Here is an 18,165-nt window from a genome sequence, read left to right as displayed (position 1 = left end):
GCAGAGGGAAGTTTCCTCAAGAACTGGTCCATGACCAACCGTTCCACGATGTGGCTTGCTGAGTTGATCTCGGGTTGTAGCCACTTCCGGGCGAGGTGGATGAGGTCATACATCTGGCTTCGGGTGGCTTTATCCATCGTGAAGGACCATGCGTGAAACCTTTGGGCGCGAACAGCCGTGGTTACGCCGAGGCGGGCGAGGATCTCGAACTTCAATTTTGCATAGACGTTAGCTTCGGCTGGCTCTAGATCAAAGTAAGCCTTCTGGGGTTCGCCGCTTAGGAAGGGTGCGATTAGACCAGCCCACTCAGCTTCTGGCCATCCCTCTCTCTGTGCCGTGCGTTCAAACGTGAGAAGATAGGCTTCCACATCATCCGAGGGTCCCATCTTCTGAAGGTAGTGGCTTGCCCTGGTCATTTTCGGAACTGGGGCTGCCGCTGCCAGTGGAAGGTTACTGATAGTCTCCCTCAGGATCTCGAGTTCCTGCTGTAAGCCCTGAGCGAACCGCTGTTGCTCCTCTTTCAGCAAGCGGTTTGTCTCTTGCTGGTTTGCATTCGCCTGTTGCAGGGCTTCATTCGCGTCTCTCTGGACAGCGACATTGCGTACCAGCGCACTCACCACGTCTTCCATCTTGTTTGGAGAGAGAGAAAAAAAACCTTTTTTTTTTTTTTTTTTCTTTAAAGTTCTTTAACCCCCAGACCTTTTAGTGTTCTGCCCGCATTCTCCACCATATGTGACAAACGGCTTACTCCGGGGCTCCGCCGTCTGTCCGGGACTGTTAGAACACGGTCTTTTAGGGTAGGTTAAATGATGAGACGTCACGTACTGTTCCTTTAAACAGGCTATGCCTGGTTTATTCAGTCCCAGGCACTGAGACTGCCACAGTTTAAACAGAAAACAAAGCCAAACAAAAAGCTGCTCGTCTGAGCGATAACTTAAACTTAGATGTCCCTGACTCAGAGTTGGAAGTGGCTTGTCCACTTCCACCAACAAAATAAGTACCTTTGCAGTCTTTAGACAAACTAACAGAATGAATGAACCGATTTGGGAAAGAGGCTTTCTCACCCCTCTTCAGTTCAGCAGCCTTCCAGGCTCTTGGGCGGGCCCAGAGGAAACAGGAAACAGGTCTTATATACCTGAACTCTAATCAGCATGACAGGTGACAGAAAACAGGCAGCAGACAAACTGTGGAATGGAGTGCCTGTACCACGAGGCTGCCCTGTTCAGCTTAGACAGGACAGAAACTGTTCAGTATCCTGGGAGCCCTGTATATGGAGTTTATTACCAACCCCTGGTTTCTGTCACAGTATATATATATATATATATATATATATATATATATATATATATTTTTTTTTTTTTATATATATATATATATATATATATATATATATATACACAATTATAGTCAAATAGAACAGTTGGCACTCCAGGGGTGCTGATAGGCTGTAGGTGCTTTTCCCATATGGATAATATAGACATACGTTACCGTTCCAAGGTCTGGTAAAGCAAAAGACAGCACTCCATTGTAGAAAACTTCACAAAGTGTATTAGTGAAAATAGTGGTACATCAAGAAACCCAACGTTTTGGTCCTCCAAAATGGGACCTTCCTCAGGGGATACAAGGATATATATATATATATATATATATATATATATATATATATATATATATATATATATATATATATACACACACACACACACAAAATGTAGAATCAGCGCTAGGACTAGCACAATTGGTGAAATTGTAGTTAAAAATAATGTGCAAAAATAATTAATTGATATAATGCAAATCAAGTATTGAAAAGGGATATTGTGCCTGTAGGATGCAGCTCTAATTAGGATATGCCTATCCAAAGAATATCGAAATAGAGAGAGAAAAAAGCGCAATCCCACATAGCAATTGAAAATATAGGGAAAATGTATTGTAAAACAACAAAGGCTTTTTACTGGACATAAATACTAAAAATACACAGACAATAAATGTATATGTAATAAACACAGGAGCAATATTAAGTATAAATGGCACACCACTGTTTGTAAAAAGTATATAAATATTATTGTGCTTCTGGTGCTTACCTTTCAATGGTCCCGGCGTCTCAAAGCTGGACCTGATAATAGGCACAAAATAGAGGAAAAGAAGAAGCACACAGGAGTCTTGTTTTGAGTTTGAAAAAACTTCAATAAAGTGTTCACAGCACCTCCTGGGTCTGAGGAAGGGACACATTAGTCCTGAAACATTACCTTTATTAGCTCTGATGCTGTTAATACTTTATTGAAGTTTTTTCAAAATCAAAACAAGTCTCCTGTGTGCACCTTCTTTTCCTCTATTTTGTGCCTATGTAACAAACACAATTAGAGGGGTAATCCAAGAAAACATACATTGGTAAAATACCAAATAAAATTAATATTGTGGAGGAGTGTATTGCAGATGATGAATTACTTGCAGCATAGAACAAAAGCAAATAGAGGAGATACAATAGTATTGGGGAAATTACTCTAGTAAATATTTTGTAGTGTAATTTATATATAACACAAGAAAGTGAAAAATGTGAGTGATGCTCAATTGACCAAAGTTCTGTAAACTATAATGTGAAGTGTAACAACTTAGGTTCAATTTAGAACCTACCAGGGTGTAAAAAAAAATATAACATTAAATAATATATAACATAAGATAAACCTATCAGTATATAATAACCATCAAACATATTAGTAGTGCAAAATAATGCCACGATCGGTAAATCCCAAAGTGGTAGAGTAATGTTCCAAAGTTGGTAGCTGCTCTCCAAAGAAGGGCAAATAAATTATCTCCAGATACCTAAAAGGAAAAAATAAGCTGAGACGCATACCATAGTGAGGTCTATCTTTACGAGGAAATATAAATCATTCAAATAAGCGAGATGTACTAACAAACATGGTGAAAAGTGTAGAATTTAATAAATACTGTGTCTGCTTGCCACCGGACGTCCACATTTTCAAACGTTCTTTCTCCTACTTAACAAATCCGTTGGGTGATGTCTCAACAGACTGCGTATGATCCTCTATGGAAAGATTTTTCCCAGATCGAGCGTTTCACAAAGTCCCTGATTTTGAGCATACCAGGCGGACTAACAACCTTCACAGAAGATGGCATGCTCGGGAAAATGATTGTACGAATGTCTACAGCTAAGCACTACGGATCCCCAATGATCATAAACGGTCCTTAACGCGTTTCGCAACTGAACAAGTCGCTTCCTCAGAAGTGAATGTACCACAAGGACCCGAAAAGACTATTAATATAGGTAAACTGTTATGGCAACAAATGCGCATCAAGGCTTTACAACGATAACATCTCAATATATAATAACCTCATATACTCTATAATAGGACTAAAACCATTACTAATATGAAACTTCATTTGAAACAGGAACATAAGAAAACACATTAATCAATCAAAAAAGGGAATATTACATTTAATAAAAATGATGTCCGTGGCAAGCACATATATTATTTATTCAATGTAATCCTTTTTTTGAGTGCATCTCGCTTATTTTAATGATTTCTACTTTACAGTAAAGATAGACTTCACTGTGGTACATGTGCCTTTGCCATCCCACCATGTTTCAGTAATGCCTATGATATCATACTGTTCCCTTGTAGCTTTTAATTCAAGCTCCCCCATTTTATCTGTCAGGCTTCTTGCATTAGCAAACATGCATTAATGTTTTGTTTCAGCCTGGGAGAAGGAGTGGCTCAGTGGGCAGGGGAACCTGGTTCAATTCCCGGTGTCGGCTCCTTGTGACCTTGTGCAAGTCACTTTATCTCCCATTGCCTCAGGCACTAAAAACATAGATTGTAAGCTCCACGGGACAGGGACCCGTGCCGGCAAAATGTTTCTGTAAAGCGCTACGTAAAACAAGCAGCGCTATACAAGAACATGCTATTATTATAGCCTTCACTGTGGTATATGTGCCTCTGCTTACTTTTTCTTTGAGTTTATATTTAAGCATCTTTACATTAGATACAGATCACTAACCAATCTAACCTTATATGACTACTTTAATTGGCTTGAGATGTAGTAAATAAATTGTTTTGAGAAACGTCAATTGATATTTAAAAACCATAATAATAATAACCTACTATTAATCCACATACTGGATCCTTTGATTCTTTATAGGGCCAGATCCACAGAGCATCATTAAGTTAGATAATGTCATGTTTAAGTAATAATCCCTGAAGAACAGGGCATTACTGGCCAATAATGCCCTGGCTGGAAGAGTTGAAGGCCTGAGGCGAAGCCGAGGGACTTTATCCCAGCCAGTGCATTATTGGCCAGTAATGCCCTGTTCTGAGGGGATTATTACTATTATAGACTAAATGTAGACATTTTTTAAATTTTTCATAAAAAAAGATACATTTTTGTAGTCATTGATTTTTATACCTGTGTAGGAAAAAGTAGTAAAGTAGAAGATGAGAGGGCTGAGGGGTGGGAGAGAGAGAGGTGTAGGGGGGAGAGAGGTGAAGGAGGTGGAGAAGAGAGGTGAAGGAGGGGGAGACGAGAGAGTTGAAGGAGGGGGAGAAGAGAGGTGAAGGAGGGGGGGAAGAGAGAGGTGAGGGGGAAAGAGACAGGTGAGGGGGGAAAGAGAAGTGAAGGAGGGGGAAGAGAGAAGTGGTGGGGGGGAGAGAGGTGAGGGGTAAGAGGGAGGTGAGGGGGGAGAGAGGTGAGGGGGGGAGAGAGGTGAGGGGGGGAAGAGAGATGGTGGGGAGAGAGAGGTGAGGGGGAGAGAGAGAGGTGAGGGGGGGGAGAGAGAGAGGTGAGGGGGGGAGAGAGAGGTAGGGGGGGGAAAGAGATGTGAGGGGGAGAGAGAGGTGAGGGGGGAAGAGAGGTGAGGGGGGAGAGAGGGGGGGAGAGAGGTGAGGGGGAGAGAGGTGAGGGGGGGAGAGAGGTGAGGGAGGGGGAGAGAGGTGATGGGAGAGAGGTGAGGGAGGGTGAGGAGGGGAGGGGAGGGGGGGAGAGGTGAGGAAGGGGGAGAGAGGTGAGGAAGGGGGAGAGAGGTGAGGGAGGGGGACAGAGGTGAGGGAGGGGGAGAGAGGTGAGGGGAAGAGAGGTCAAGGAGGGGGAGAAGAGAGGTGAGGGGGGAACAGAGGTGAGGGGAGAAGAGAGGTGAAGGAGGGGGAGAAGAGAGGTGAGGGGGAGAGAGAGGTGAGGGGGGAGAGAGGTGAGGGGGGGGAGAGAGTTGAGGTGGAGAGAGAGGTGAGGGGAGAGAGGTGAGGGAGGGGAGAGAGAGGTGAGGGGGGGAGAGAGAGGTGAGGGAGGGGGAGAGAGGTCAAGGAGGGGGAGAAGAGAGGTGAGGGAGGAAGAGAGGTGAGGGGGGAAGAAAGGTGAAGGAGGGGGAGAAGAGAGGTGAAGGAGGGGGAGAAGAGAGGTGAAGGAGGGGGAGAGAGAGGTGAGGGGGGGAGAGAGGTGAGGGGGGGAGAGAGAGGTGAGGTGGAGAGAGAGGTGAGGGGGGGAGAGAGAGAGGTGAGGGGGGAGAGAGGTGAGGGGGGGATGGGGGGGAGAGAGAGAGGTGAGGGGGGGGAGAGAGGTGGATGGGAAGAGAGAGGTGAGGATGGGGGGAGAGAGGTGAGGAGGGGGGGAGAGAGGTGAGGGGGGGAGAGAGGTGAGGTGGAGAGAGAGGTGAGGGGGGGAGAGAGGTGAGGTGGAGAGAGGTGAGGGGGTATGAGGGGGGGAGAGAGAGAGGTAAGGGGGGAGAGAGAGAGGTGAGGGGGAGAGAGGTGAGGGGGGGAGAGGGGGGGAGAGAGGTGAGGGATGGAAGAGGGAGGTGAGAAGGGGGGAAGAGGGAGGTGAGGGGGGGAAGAGGGAGGTGAGGGGGGGGAGAGAGGTGAGGGGGAGAGAGAGGTGAGGGGGGGAAGAGGGAGGTGAGAAGGGGGGAAGAGGGAGGTGAGGGGGGGAAGAGGGAGGTGAGAAGGGGGGAAGAGGGAGGTGAGAGGGGGGGAGAGAGGTGAGGTGGAGAGAGAGGTGAGGGGGTATGAGGGGGGGAGAGAGAGAGGTAAGGGGGGAGAGAGAGAGGTGAGGGGGAGAGAGGTGAGGGGGGGGAGAGAGGAGGGGGGGAGAGAGGTGAGGGATGGAAGAGGGAGGTGAGAAGGGGGGAAGAGGGAGGTGAGGGGGGGAAGAGGGAGGTGAGGGGGGGAGAGAGGTGAGGGGGAGAGAGAGGTGAGGGGGGGAAGAGGGAGGTGAGAAGGGGGGAAGAGGGAGGTGAGGGGGGAGAGAGAGGTGAGGGGGGGAAGAGGGAGGTGAGAAGGGGGGAAGAGGGAGGTGAGAGGGGGGGAGAGAGGTGAGGGGGGGAGAGAGAGGTGAGGGGGGGAGAGAGAGGTGAGGGGGGGAAGAGAGAGGTGAGGGGGGGAAGAGAGAGGTGAGGGGGAGAGGTGAGGGGGGGAAGAGAGAGGTGAGAGGGGGGAGAGAGGTGAGAGGGGGAAGAGAGAGGTGAGGGGGGGAAGAGAGAGGTGAGGGGGGAAGAGAGGTGTGAGGGGGGGGAGAGAGGTGAGGGGGGAAGAGAGGTGTGAGGGGGGGGAGAGAGGTGAGGGGGGGAGAGAGGTGAGGGGGGAGAGAGAGGTGAGGGGGGGAAGAGAGAGGTGAGGGGGGGAAGAGAGAGGTGAGGGGGGGAAGAGAGAGGTGAGAAGGGGGGAAGAGGGAGGTGAGAGGGGGAAGAGGGAGGTGAGAGGGGGAGAGAGGTGAGGGGGGGAGAGAGGTGGGGGGGAAGAGAGAGGTGAGGGGGGGAGAGGTGAGGGGGGGAAGAGAGAGGTGAGGGGGGGAGAGGTGAGGGGGGGAAGAGGGAGGTGGGGGGGGAAGAGGGAGGTGGGGGGGGGAAGAGGGAGGTGGGGGGGAAGAGGGAGTTGGGGGGGGGAAGAGGGAGGTGGGGGGGGAAGAGGGAGGTGAGGGGGGGAAGAGGGAGGTGAGGGGGGGAAAGAGAGGTGAAGGGAGGGAAGAGGTGAAGGGGGGGAAGAGAGGTGAGGGGGGGAAGAGAGAGGTGAAGGAGGGGGGAAGAGAGAAGTGGTGGTGAGGGAGGTGCGGGGAGGAAGAGGGAGGTGGGGGGGAAGAGGGAGGTGAGGGGGGGAAGAGGGAGGTGAGGGGGGGAAAGAGAGGTGAAGGGGGGGAAAGAGAGGTGAAGGGGAAGAGAGATGAAGGGGGGAAGAGCGGTGAGGGGGGGAAGAGAGAGGTGAAGGAGGGGGGAAGAGAGAGGTGGTGGTGAGGGAGGAAGAGGGAGGTGAGGGGGGGAAGAAGGAGGTGAGGGGGGGAAGAGGGAGGTGAGGGGGGGGAAGAGGGAGGTGAGGGGGGGGAAGAGGGAGGTGAGGGGATGAAGAGGGAGGTGAGGGGGGAAGAGAGAGGTGAAGGAGGGGAGAAGAGAGAAGTGGTGGTGAGGGGGGGAAGAGCGAGGTGAGGGGGAGAGAGGTGAGGTGGAGAGAGGTGAAGGAGGGGGGAAGAGAGAAGTGGTGGTGAGGGAGGTGAGGGGAGGAAGAGGGAGGTGAGGGGGGGGAAGAGAGGTGAAGGAGGGGGGAAGAGAGGTGAAGGAGGGGGGAAGAGAGAAGTGGTGGTGAGGGGGGGGAAGAGGGAGGTGAGGGGGGGAAGAGGGAGGTGAGGGGGGGAAGATGGAAGTGAGGGGGGAAGAGGGAGGTGAGGGCGGGGAAGAGAGAGGTGAAGGAGGGGGGAAGAGAGAAGTGGTGGTGAGGGGGGGAAGAGGGAGGTGAGGGGGAGAGAGGTGAGAGGGGGGGGCAGAGAGGTGAGAGGGGGGGAGAGAGAGCTGAGGGGGGGAGAGAGAGGTGAGGGGGGAGAGAGGGGGGAAGAGAGAGGTGAGGGGGGAGAGAGGTGAGAGGGGGAGAGAGGAGAGGTGGGGGGGAGAGAGGTGAGGTGGGGGGAGAGAGGTGAGGTGGGGGGGAGAGAGGTGAGGTGGGGGGGAGAGAGGTGAGGTGGGGGGGATAGAGGTGAGGGGGGGAAGAGAGGTGAGAAGGGGGGGAAGAGGGAGGTGAGAATGGGGGAAGAGGGGGGAAGAGAGAGGTGAGGGGGGAAGAGAGGTGAGAAGGGGGGAAGAGGGAATTGAGAAGGGGGAGAAGAGGGAGGTGAGAAGGGGGGAAGAGGGAGGTGAGGGGGGGAAAGAGGGAGGTGAGGCGGGGAAGAGGGAGGTGAGGGGGGAGGAGGGGGGAAGAGAGAGGTGAGGGGGAAGAGGAAGGTGAGGGGGGGAAGAGGAAGGTGAGGGGGGGAAGAGGGAGGTGAGGGGGGGGAAGAGGGAGGTGAGGGGGGGGAAGAGGGAGGTGAGGGGGGGAAGAGGGAGGTGAGGGAAGAGGGAGGTGAGGGGGGAAAGAGGGAGGTGAGGGGGGAAAGAGGGAGGTGAGGGGGGAAAGAGGGAGGTGAGGGGGGGAAAGAGAGGTGAGGGGGGGTAAGAGAGGTGAGGGGGGGTAAGAGAGGTGAGGGGGGGAAAGAGAGGTGAAGGGGGGGGAAGAGAGGTGAGGGAAGAGAGAGGTGAAGGAGGGGGGAAGAGAGAAGTGGTGGTGAGGGAGGTGAGGAAGAGGGAGGTGAGGGGGGGAAGTGGTGGTGAGGGGGGGAAGAGGGAGGTGAGGAGAGGAAGGGGGAGGTGAGGGGGGAAAGAGGGAGGTGAGGGGGGGAGAGAGGTGAGGTGGGGGAGAGACGTGTGGGGGGGAGAGGTGAGGGGGGAAATTGGGGGTAATGGAGGGGGAGAGGTGTGGGGGGGAGAGGTGAGGGGAGAAAAGAGAGAGGTGAGGGGAGAAAAGGGGTGTGGGAGAGAAGTGGGGGGACTGTGATATGAACTATAACTAAATAAAAAGAAATACAAATTACCTTAGAGTAGCACAGGCAATAGATGTGGTGAGAAATATTACTTTGTTGCAAGCAACAAAGTTACCAGTTGGGACACAGCAGGAGCTGTGTGAGAGAGGGGGGGAGAAGCTGCTTGTGCTGCGTATTCAGTGTGATCAGTGAGGAGAGGAGCTGAGGTGCTGCAGTTAAGATTTAAACTTGCTGGGTTTTTTTCTCAGCGCGAGCCCCTGCATCTCTGCTTTGAGGTGAGTTGGCAAGTTGTCAAAAATTCTGACCAATCAGAGAGCAGGGATTTCAGTAATGCCCGAAATTTTACTGCTTTAGCCTATAATATTCCTTAATGTGTATATTCAAAGCTAAATAACATAATGTTAAGTCCTGTTGACAGAGAGAGAGAGAGAGAGGACGAGAACCCTGTGACTTAAATACCTCTTCACAAACTCCTTTATACAATAGGTGAAGATATATCAGGGAAAAAATTTGAGATGCACCTTTATTTATGTGATCCGTGTGTGCATGATCTATTTGAGTCTGCACTGCTATGTATTTTCACGTCATTAGAATTAAGTAGAGTAATAAGTATGTACTGTGATAGAGGTTAAGGATCTGACTCTTTTTTATAACACTTTTCCAACACTCACCTAAAGAGTTGCAATAATGTGATTAAGTTCCCTATATAGAGAAATCAAAATCTCCTGCGTGTACTGTGGGTATTTTTAAAGCAGGGATGATGCATTCTGCTTTGAGACACAGTACACCTCCATAAATGAACACAATTTCAAATCCATACACCTGCATAGTAATGAAAATGTTCTTGGCAAGGCGCTGAGCGCGGTTGTGTGTTGTATTTTCATTGAATACATGCTTCCTCCAAGCCGCATTTTATTCATCTCTGTTGTGCTTTTTCTTACTCAGGAATACAAGCGCAAGTTGGCAAGAGTATCACAGGTACGGAAAGAACTGCGACTACGTATTCAGGACCTGCCAGATCTCTCTCGTCTTCCCAATGTAACGGGAAGCCGTATGCATTTGCCGTACGCTGGGGACCTCTACAGCGATGATTGACGGAAAAATATCTGAGATCACAATATGTGAGATCACACACGATGGCTGCAACAGCCTGGGTTAGATTAGGCAGATATTGTTAGTAATATTTTTGTACATTGTTGAAAATGTGACATAAATGAAACATTCAAATCTAATGAAATAATTTCTAATAATTGTTTTAAATTATTTTTTAGCCCCTTTACTGTTTAAAAGGGCCTGCTGCCTTTAACGTACAGGTTCAAATAGTGTGTTTACTATGCTGTGGATATGAAATAGTATGTATGTAATAATAGGGTTGAAATGCTTTACATTATTTAAAAATGGCACAATACCTGTAATTCGTTTTGTATATCTCGACCTGAGACCCATGCAGTTTGTTTTTTGTTGTGTATTTTTTGTCAATGTGTACTGTAAATGAAGGGTTTTGTTTAAATGAATGCCTGCATCCAGGAGATACATAACACTTACTTTTTAAACATGAGTTCCCTTATAGCACCAAAGTGAACTAATGGCAGTGATAAGTTTATGGAGTTCAATATTTGTGTTTGATGCCTTAAAAAAAAAAAAAATGTACACATGCATTACAGATTATTTTGGAAAGTGTAAACATTTTCATTGACAACTTGGGGTGGTTATTAATATTGCTCCCGCCACCTTAACATATTGTGATTTATACACAATTCTTCCCCATCAGAAGTTCAGCTAGAGAGGAAATAAATGAACAAGCAATAAGACAATCAAAAGGTAAAAAGGATGAGGGAATTCTAACAACTCTTTTAAGGCTTAAATTTACATTTAAGTGATTATTTTAAAAATGACGTAAATAATAACTACTCGAACCCACTAATCCTATCTTTACCATGAATGCACTTTGGTCCTGCATGAAAATGTTCCTCTAATCTACTACTTTGGTTGACGACAAATACCTGCTGTTACTGTGAAGTCATTGATTTCAACTAAATGTATTGTTGAGCGCGTTGCCAAAGCCACTGAGGCACATCTGTTTTCTTAATGCAAATTTGTATTATTATTTTAATAGACTCCTGTGCTATTGCTGTACCTCGTAGTTACGGGAACAAGACATTATCCCCCTTCAAACATAGTTTTTGCTGCAAGCTTTTATTAGGAGCCGAATGGAAACTGTCAACCAAAGTTGACCTTGTTTAAAAACATACATTGCTTGTTTTTAATTTGTCAAAATTTGGTGTCTGTAGACTCTATTACATTGGCAAACACGTTGAATATCTTCTACTTCCCCAAAACGTATGTTGGATTTCTTACTTATGCTCTGTCTGATAATGTTCCAAAGCTTTTAAAAATGATGTTTGTTGTGCTGGTCTTCGGGACTATTTTTGCAAAAAATGATGTTCAACTGTTGGCCAACGTTTTGTTCAGATCTTGCTTTGGTCATCCAGACGCTTGAGGTAATTGAGTGCAGCCGTAGTTCTATGCATTGCCATAGCTACTCAACTAAAGGAGTCTCCTCTCTGATTCATTGACATTTACTATATACAAAAGCTTGTATCGAGACAGCTTTATGGATCATAGTAACCAATGTCCTCTGCTGTCTCTAAATATGATGATGGCATCTCTAGTTTACATTGTAGGAACAGTAGGACCACCTCCCAATCAGGATATTAAAAAAGTTGGTCTGGACTAGACAGTCCTATTCAGTATGCAAAGCTGTCTTCCCCACTCTGGAAAAGAGTTCAACTCTTTAAATGAATGGCACTGAAATATGTTCTAGCACAGGGAAGATGGTTTCACAGTATATTGACGCGGTGCCTGTAAAAGGTAATTTATCCCATAAACATTTGTGGTGTCGCGATTTTTTTTAAACACAAGTTCATGTAACAGGAAAATTAGAAAAGTTTATTTTTTTTATTACATTCATTTCCACTTTAAAACTCTTATTGTCATAGCTCTGGTGCATTAAAGGGGTTCGAAAAACATTTACAGTAGTATTGGCACTTCATGGGATATTCTAATTGGTTAAGGGGGAACCAATGGAAACCAATGTAATAGGAAAGATTATTAGTAATCCCTTTACATCAAAGTCCTTGCTCACAAGCAGGTCATGCCAGGTACAATGGGTTAAATAGGTTTCTTAATTTAAGAAACTACAACAGCTAACCCTAGTATTAAAAGTAGTTGTTGAATCGTTTTGAGAGTGTTTTGAGTCCCAACAATGGTTTCAAGATTACAGTACACTGTTATTGGCGAATTGTGAGCCGATTCACTGCTCCTATAGTAGGTATACAGGGATTTCCAAAACTATTCTCATTTACATATGACTATACTAACTTGCAGTTCCAAAAAGTTTGAGCCCTGAGGAGGGTTTTGAAAATCACTGGATTAGCACATTGTTGAACTATAGTGGTGGGGGTTTGCTATATCGCCATGAGGCCCATACCATGACAGTAAGCATTGGTGGTGCTCTGAGCTTCCTACTGAGCCTGTACAATTATACTGATCATGGCCATAGTTGACACAAGCATAACATTGTAGATAGGACTTGAAGTTTGGAGGGGAATTGAGTGCATTACTTCAGAAAACATTGGAAATTGTAGTTTCACTGATTATCCTGGTAATAACAGCATAGTCCTGTTAGAATTTTTTTTAATTGTGATAAATGGAGTTCCTTCCATAATCAAATGAGAAGATTTTGAATGGATAGTACAGTTTATCAGATGAAGGAGGATACAGTGCTTACACTAGTCACATTGTGACATTGCTTTACATTACGGAATTGTTCTTTTCAGTTATATTTACATTTGAACATAAAATTAAATGTTTATTTCTATGTTGGAATGTTTGGTAACAAATATGTATGTTGTCCATGTCCCACTAATTTAGAAAGGTACGTACAGTATTGTTGAGTTTTTTTTGTAATCTTGTTCCATTTTGAAGCCACCGTTACAAGATCATGTGGAAACATTTACAGTTGTGCTACAAAAATAAGCACATTTCCCAATGTATTTGGGTAAGAAATGTGACAGTTTACATGCCTCCTGTGTGCACTAATGATGGCAAGACCGTCACCCTTTGACCCCAACAGTTCAGTAAAGACTAACAGTCCTTCCCGGTCTTTTCTGTGCTTAGGGGTTAATATTTGGACAAAGCCTTTGGTAATGTTATTAAGCCTAACAAAAAAAAAGATCATTTGTATGTTCTAACTTTTGTAAGCTCAGAAACAGTGTGCATGTCAGCATCTATCAAATAAACATTCACCAACTAAACTGTTGTTTTATCGCAGGACTTATTTTTGTACTAAATTTCTATGTGAATTGGAAAAGGAGTGGTCTTCTGGTAAAGGAATGTTCTTGGAAGGTGGAAGACCTGCTAGGAGCTCTTTGTAACCCTGGTGAAGTCTCTTCATCTTCCTGCAGCTCAGGATCCTAAAACTTTTTAGACTTTCTTGGGGTCAACAATATAGCGTGGATGTAAATTTTACTATATTGAGTACTACATACACTAGCAGTACTATATCAAAATAAATTATTATGTGTAGCTAATCCATAAAAATACAAAAAGCTATTACTAGTTACTACAAGAAATAACTGACACTGAAGCCCTCAACCCTCCGTTGCTTGAAGAATTCTCCTTATATCTTCATTTTCTTCCTCTTAATTCTCTTTCTTATAATTTTTGTGTGTTTTTCAAACATCCACAGCAGTGTTACATAAGCCTTTTATGTAGAGTTGCGGCATTGAATAAGGACATAGTAAAGCAAGAAATCTGATTATTTCCTTTCCTTACTAATACAGTATATAACAAATACAAACTAGCGCCTCAGAAAGGACAAATAAATGCAAATATAAGGTACTATGAAAACCTTATTACAGAAGTCCAATCTGGAACAGCCTGATCCACTTGAATAATTCACCAAGAAGTTTCCTCAGGACATGTAGAATTAAACACAAGGGATAATCATAGTGTGTACTGCAGTTAAGCTAATTTATTAAAATATAAAAGAGACAATGTCTGACTAAAAATACATGATTTGCGTTGCGCTGCTGGTCCGGTTTATAAAAAATAATCCTACTCACAAAAAGATAGGAGTTAAATAGACACATCCAAAGAGTGGCTCCTCCGCTGCAGGGGAACGTCTGTGTGCTCCATGTACCGAGCTCAAGTGCAGGAGCAGACAGGGGAGAATTTCACTGAGAGCTGCTGTTTTCACAGTGCCTAAAAGGCTGCGTGCACGTCTCTCACGATCAACTGTTAACTCTGACCCTATGAGTTACGTGACTGCGTCACTTCCTCTGAGGTATATAGAGTGTTAAAACCAGTCTTAACATGTATACATGTCCAAAGGCTGTGATTGGTTCAAAAATAACCAGACGGTACTAACACTAATCTCAGCATGTGTAACAACAACAACAGAGAAACAAAACATATACTGTATACAACACAACAAAACACAGCAGTACAACAATAATAATGAAACAATGGACTATATCAGTATATCTAAACCTATAATACGCTGTAATCCACGATGATAGTTACCTGTGTATTACACAGGTTGCATATATGTAATAGCTGTAAAAGAAATACATCAATCATAATTGGATAGTGAGATATATTCAGAGGCAGTTAGCTACCTGGAAGTTTCTCATGTATATAAGGGGACTTAATTTATAGAAAACATATATATATATATATATATATATATATATATATATATATATTATGCATAAACCTACAGATTCTAACGTGGAGGTATGCAACGGACTGAGGATATATTAATCTTTCTAGATGATGGTATATTGCATACTTTATTAGTCCCAATTTTTCTCCTTTAGTAAATGAGTTCCCAAAATGGAAAATATCACCTTTTTTGACAAAGATTACCAGTGACTACTCGCCCCTCCCCCTTTTTTTCCCTTGCAGACAGGGCAAAGGAGAGAGAGACACCATTTGTAATCTGGGTGGTTAATTCTCAAGAAACACTCCCAGATCAAAGACAATATTTAACCCATTAGGAGACAGATTTTTTCATTCATAGATCCAGTGGGCTTCACGCCTACTGATCTGGTTAAGTTTATTCCCTCCTCTCCAGTTTAATGAGGCAATCTCTATTGCATGACAAACCAGACCAGCTGGATCCCGGTTATGGTGTGTTAAAAAATGGTGAGAGACATTATACCCTTTCGGATATTATATACGTGCTCGTATATTCTTCTTTGAAAAGATCTACCAGTTCTCCCCACATATTGCAAGCCACAAGGGCATTGCAAGATGTAGATCACAAATGTAGAATGGCAATTAATAAACAATTTGAACTGATACATTTTAGATGTAACATTACACATAAAGGTTTTTTTTTTTTTTGCTCGCACTGTATGCACATGCTGAACATGTAGCAAACAAACAGTAGATGGCGCTCTAATACTAGAATTAATCAAGGTGAAATAGTATAATATAATATAATACAAAAGTGCAATGTGATAATAAATGAAAATCAACAAGTGCAAGTAGGGGTACAAATAAAACACTCAAACCCTTAGATGGACTGTTTCAAGGTCCAGAAACAGTATGTACAGGAGATCAGGGGAGCAGTTGCACCTTAAAATAAAAACAAAAAACTACATGGTGTAATATTGTTAACACAGTGAAGTGGTTTCTAAGAAAACTTAGAAAGCTAGATAAGGAGGCTATAGCACGTATAACCAGCCAGACAGAATGGTAAAACCATAGGAGGATCTGAGATCTCAAGTAGAGACAGAAACACAGGGATAAAACAAACACTTTATCCACAAATAAATGAATTGGAGGCTTACAGGATCCAAAAGGATATACAGCATAGGGAGTATGTAATCTTCCGATCACTTCTCATCGCCTTTCACTGCTGCTGCTGCACGCCACCCAGACTGCGTCTCGAACAGCCGTCACGTCACTTCCGGAATTCCGGCCGGTTGGAGATGACGTCACGGGCTCAACGTTCTCTCTCTCTCAGTCTCAGGGTCACACTCAACGCGTTTCGACGCTCTAAAGTGACGTCTTCATCAGGAGTGCTTGTGACCTGCTCTAGGGGTCTTTATATACCCACTGGAACTAACTGTTAACCCCTCCTCCAAAAGGTTAACTATTTAAAACACCATAGCTTTTTGGGCAGCTCTTATTTCTATCCCATATGTCTAGGTGAGGTTTTAAGTGCAAGAATATTTATATAATTCATAAAATATTCTAATAAAAAGATTCTCTCTTTAAATACATAAGAGAGAAATCATAGTAGGATTAAACATACAATTTTTATTATTATACACAAACTCAAAAAATCAATAAAACATTATATTATTAAAATTAATTATGACTAATTCCTATCTTTAAGGAACGACGATTGATGTATCTTGAAAGATATGAAAGATATGAAACAAAGAGTATTTAGGTGAAGAAACTTAAGGAAACAGGAATCACATAACTCATATATCGAAATACTCAAAAGACTGTATACATATACAGAGCAGATAATAGCAAAATCATTATAAAAATATAAAAATCATTAATAAAAATATATAGTCATTAGCATATATAAAATACTTTTATAATTTTATAAGAAAAACTTTAATTAAAACATTAAAATTCTTATAAAAAGGCACCCAATTCGAAATCAACATTTAAGCCCTGAGGAATTAAAGTTTTCAATGAAAAAATCCAAAAGCTTTCTCTTTTCTTAAGCGCTGTGTTCCTATCCCCACCTCTCCAATGGGGCAGTACATGCTCAAGGACAGTAAACCTCAGGCCAGATGGTTTTATGTCTAATATTTCAAAACAACAGTTTCAAATTAAACAACATACCACTTGTAAATCTGATCATGTTATTTATCTGATACAATGTCCTTGTGGGCTACAATATGTGGGTCAAACCACTCGGCCCATAAGGACACGTGTTTTAGAACATGTGGGTAATATTAGAAGGGGGGTAACGACCCACTTTTTATCTCATCATTTTATTTTAAAACATAATGGCGACCCATCTGGCCTGAGGTTTACTGTCCTTGAGCATGTACTGCCCCATTGGAGAGGTGGGGATAGGAACACAGCGCTTAAGAAAAGAGAAAGCTTTTGGATTTTTTCATTGAAAACTTTAATTCCTCAGGGCTTAAATGTTGATTTCGAATTGGGTGCCTTTTTATAAGAATTTTAATGTTTTAATTAAAGTTTTTCTTATAAAATTATAAAAGTATTTTATATATGCTAATGACTATATATTTTTATTAATGATTTTTATATTTTTATAATGATTTTGCTATTATCTGCTCTGTATATGTATACAGTCTTTTGAGTATTTCGATATATGAGTTATGTGATTCCTGTTTCCTTAAGTTTCTTCACCTAAATACTCTTTGTTTCATATCTTTCATATCTTTCAAGATACATCAATCGTCGTTCCTTAAAGATAGGAATTAGTCATAATTAATTTTAATAATATAATGTTTTATTGATTTTTTGAGTTTGTGTATAATAATAAAAATTGTATGTTTAATCCTACTATGATTTCTCTCTTATGTATTTAAAGAGAGAATCTTTTTATTAGAATATTTTATGAATTATATAAATATTCTTGCACTTAAAACCTCACCTAGACATATGGGATAGAAATAAGAGCTGCCCAAAAAGCTATGGTGTTTTAAATAGTTAACCTTTTGGAGGAGGGGTTAACAGTTAGTTCCAGTGGGTATATAAAGACCCCTAGAGCAGGTCACAAGCACTCCTGATGAAGACGTCACTTTAGAGCGTCGAAACGCGTTGAGTGTGACCCTGAGACTGAGAGAGAGAGAACGTTGAGCCCGTGACGTCATCTCCAACCGGCCGGAATTCCGGAAGTGACGTGACGGCTGTTCGAGACGCAGTCTGGGTGGCGTGCAGCAGCAGCAGTGAAAGGCGATGAGAAGTGATCGGAAGATTACATACTCCCTATGCTGTATATCCTTTTGGATCCTGTAAGCCTCCAATTCATTTATTTGTGGATAAAGTGTTTGTTTTATCCCTGTGTTTCTGTCTCTACTTGAGATCTCAGATCCTCCTATGGTTTTACCATTCTGTCTGGCTGGTTATACGTGCTATAGCCTCCTTATCTAGCTTTCTAAGTTTTCTTAGAAACCACTTCACTGTGTTAACAATATTACACCATGTAGTTTTTTGTTTTTATTTTAAGGTGCAACTGCTCCCCTGATCTCCTGTACATGCTGAACATGTGGCACAAGCAAAGAAACCCTTGATGGTATTAGATGAAGACAATTTTTGATGCTTCAAAGGGCAACTAGGTGTCAATTTGGATTTGAGATTAGCAGCTTTCGTATA

General features: G+C 43.8%; 1 protein-coding gene across 2 annotated transcripts in view; it reads left to right on the top strand.

Moving 5' to 3' along the window:
* The window catches only part of RPRD1A (regulation of nuclear pre-mRNA domain containing 1A), a 77,807-nt gene extending 64,710 nt beyond the window's left edge, over positions 1-13,097 (top strand). Inside the window, exons 7-8 of one of the 2 annotated variants that reach the window (XR_012799165.1) lie at positions 3,029-3,283; positions 9,727-9,815. Coding sequence is in view for 1 of the 2 variants with exons in the window: in XM_075586012.1 (XP_075442127.1) it covers positions 9,727-9,876 (150 nt within the window). In the remaining variant the exon portion in view is untranslated. Of the gene's footprint in view, positions 1-3,028; positions 3,284-9,726 lie in introns of both variants that reach the window. The other variant, XM_075586012.1, reaches the window with a different exon arrangement.
* The last annotated feature ends 5,068 nt before the right edge of the window (positions 13,098-18,165 follow it).

This window comes from Ascaphus truei, chromosome 2 (genome assembly GCF_040206685.1).
Source record: "Ascaphus truei isolate aAscTru1 chromosome 2, aAscTru1.hap1, whole genome shotgun sequence".
NCBI lineage: Eukaryota > Metazoa > Chordata > Amphibia > Anura > Ascaphidae > Ascaphus > Ascaphus truei.
Note: the sequence above shows the minus strand (reverse complement) of the source record. Positions and strands in the feature narration are given on the sequence as shown.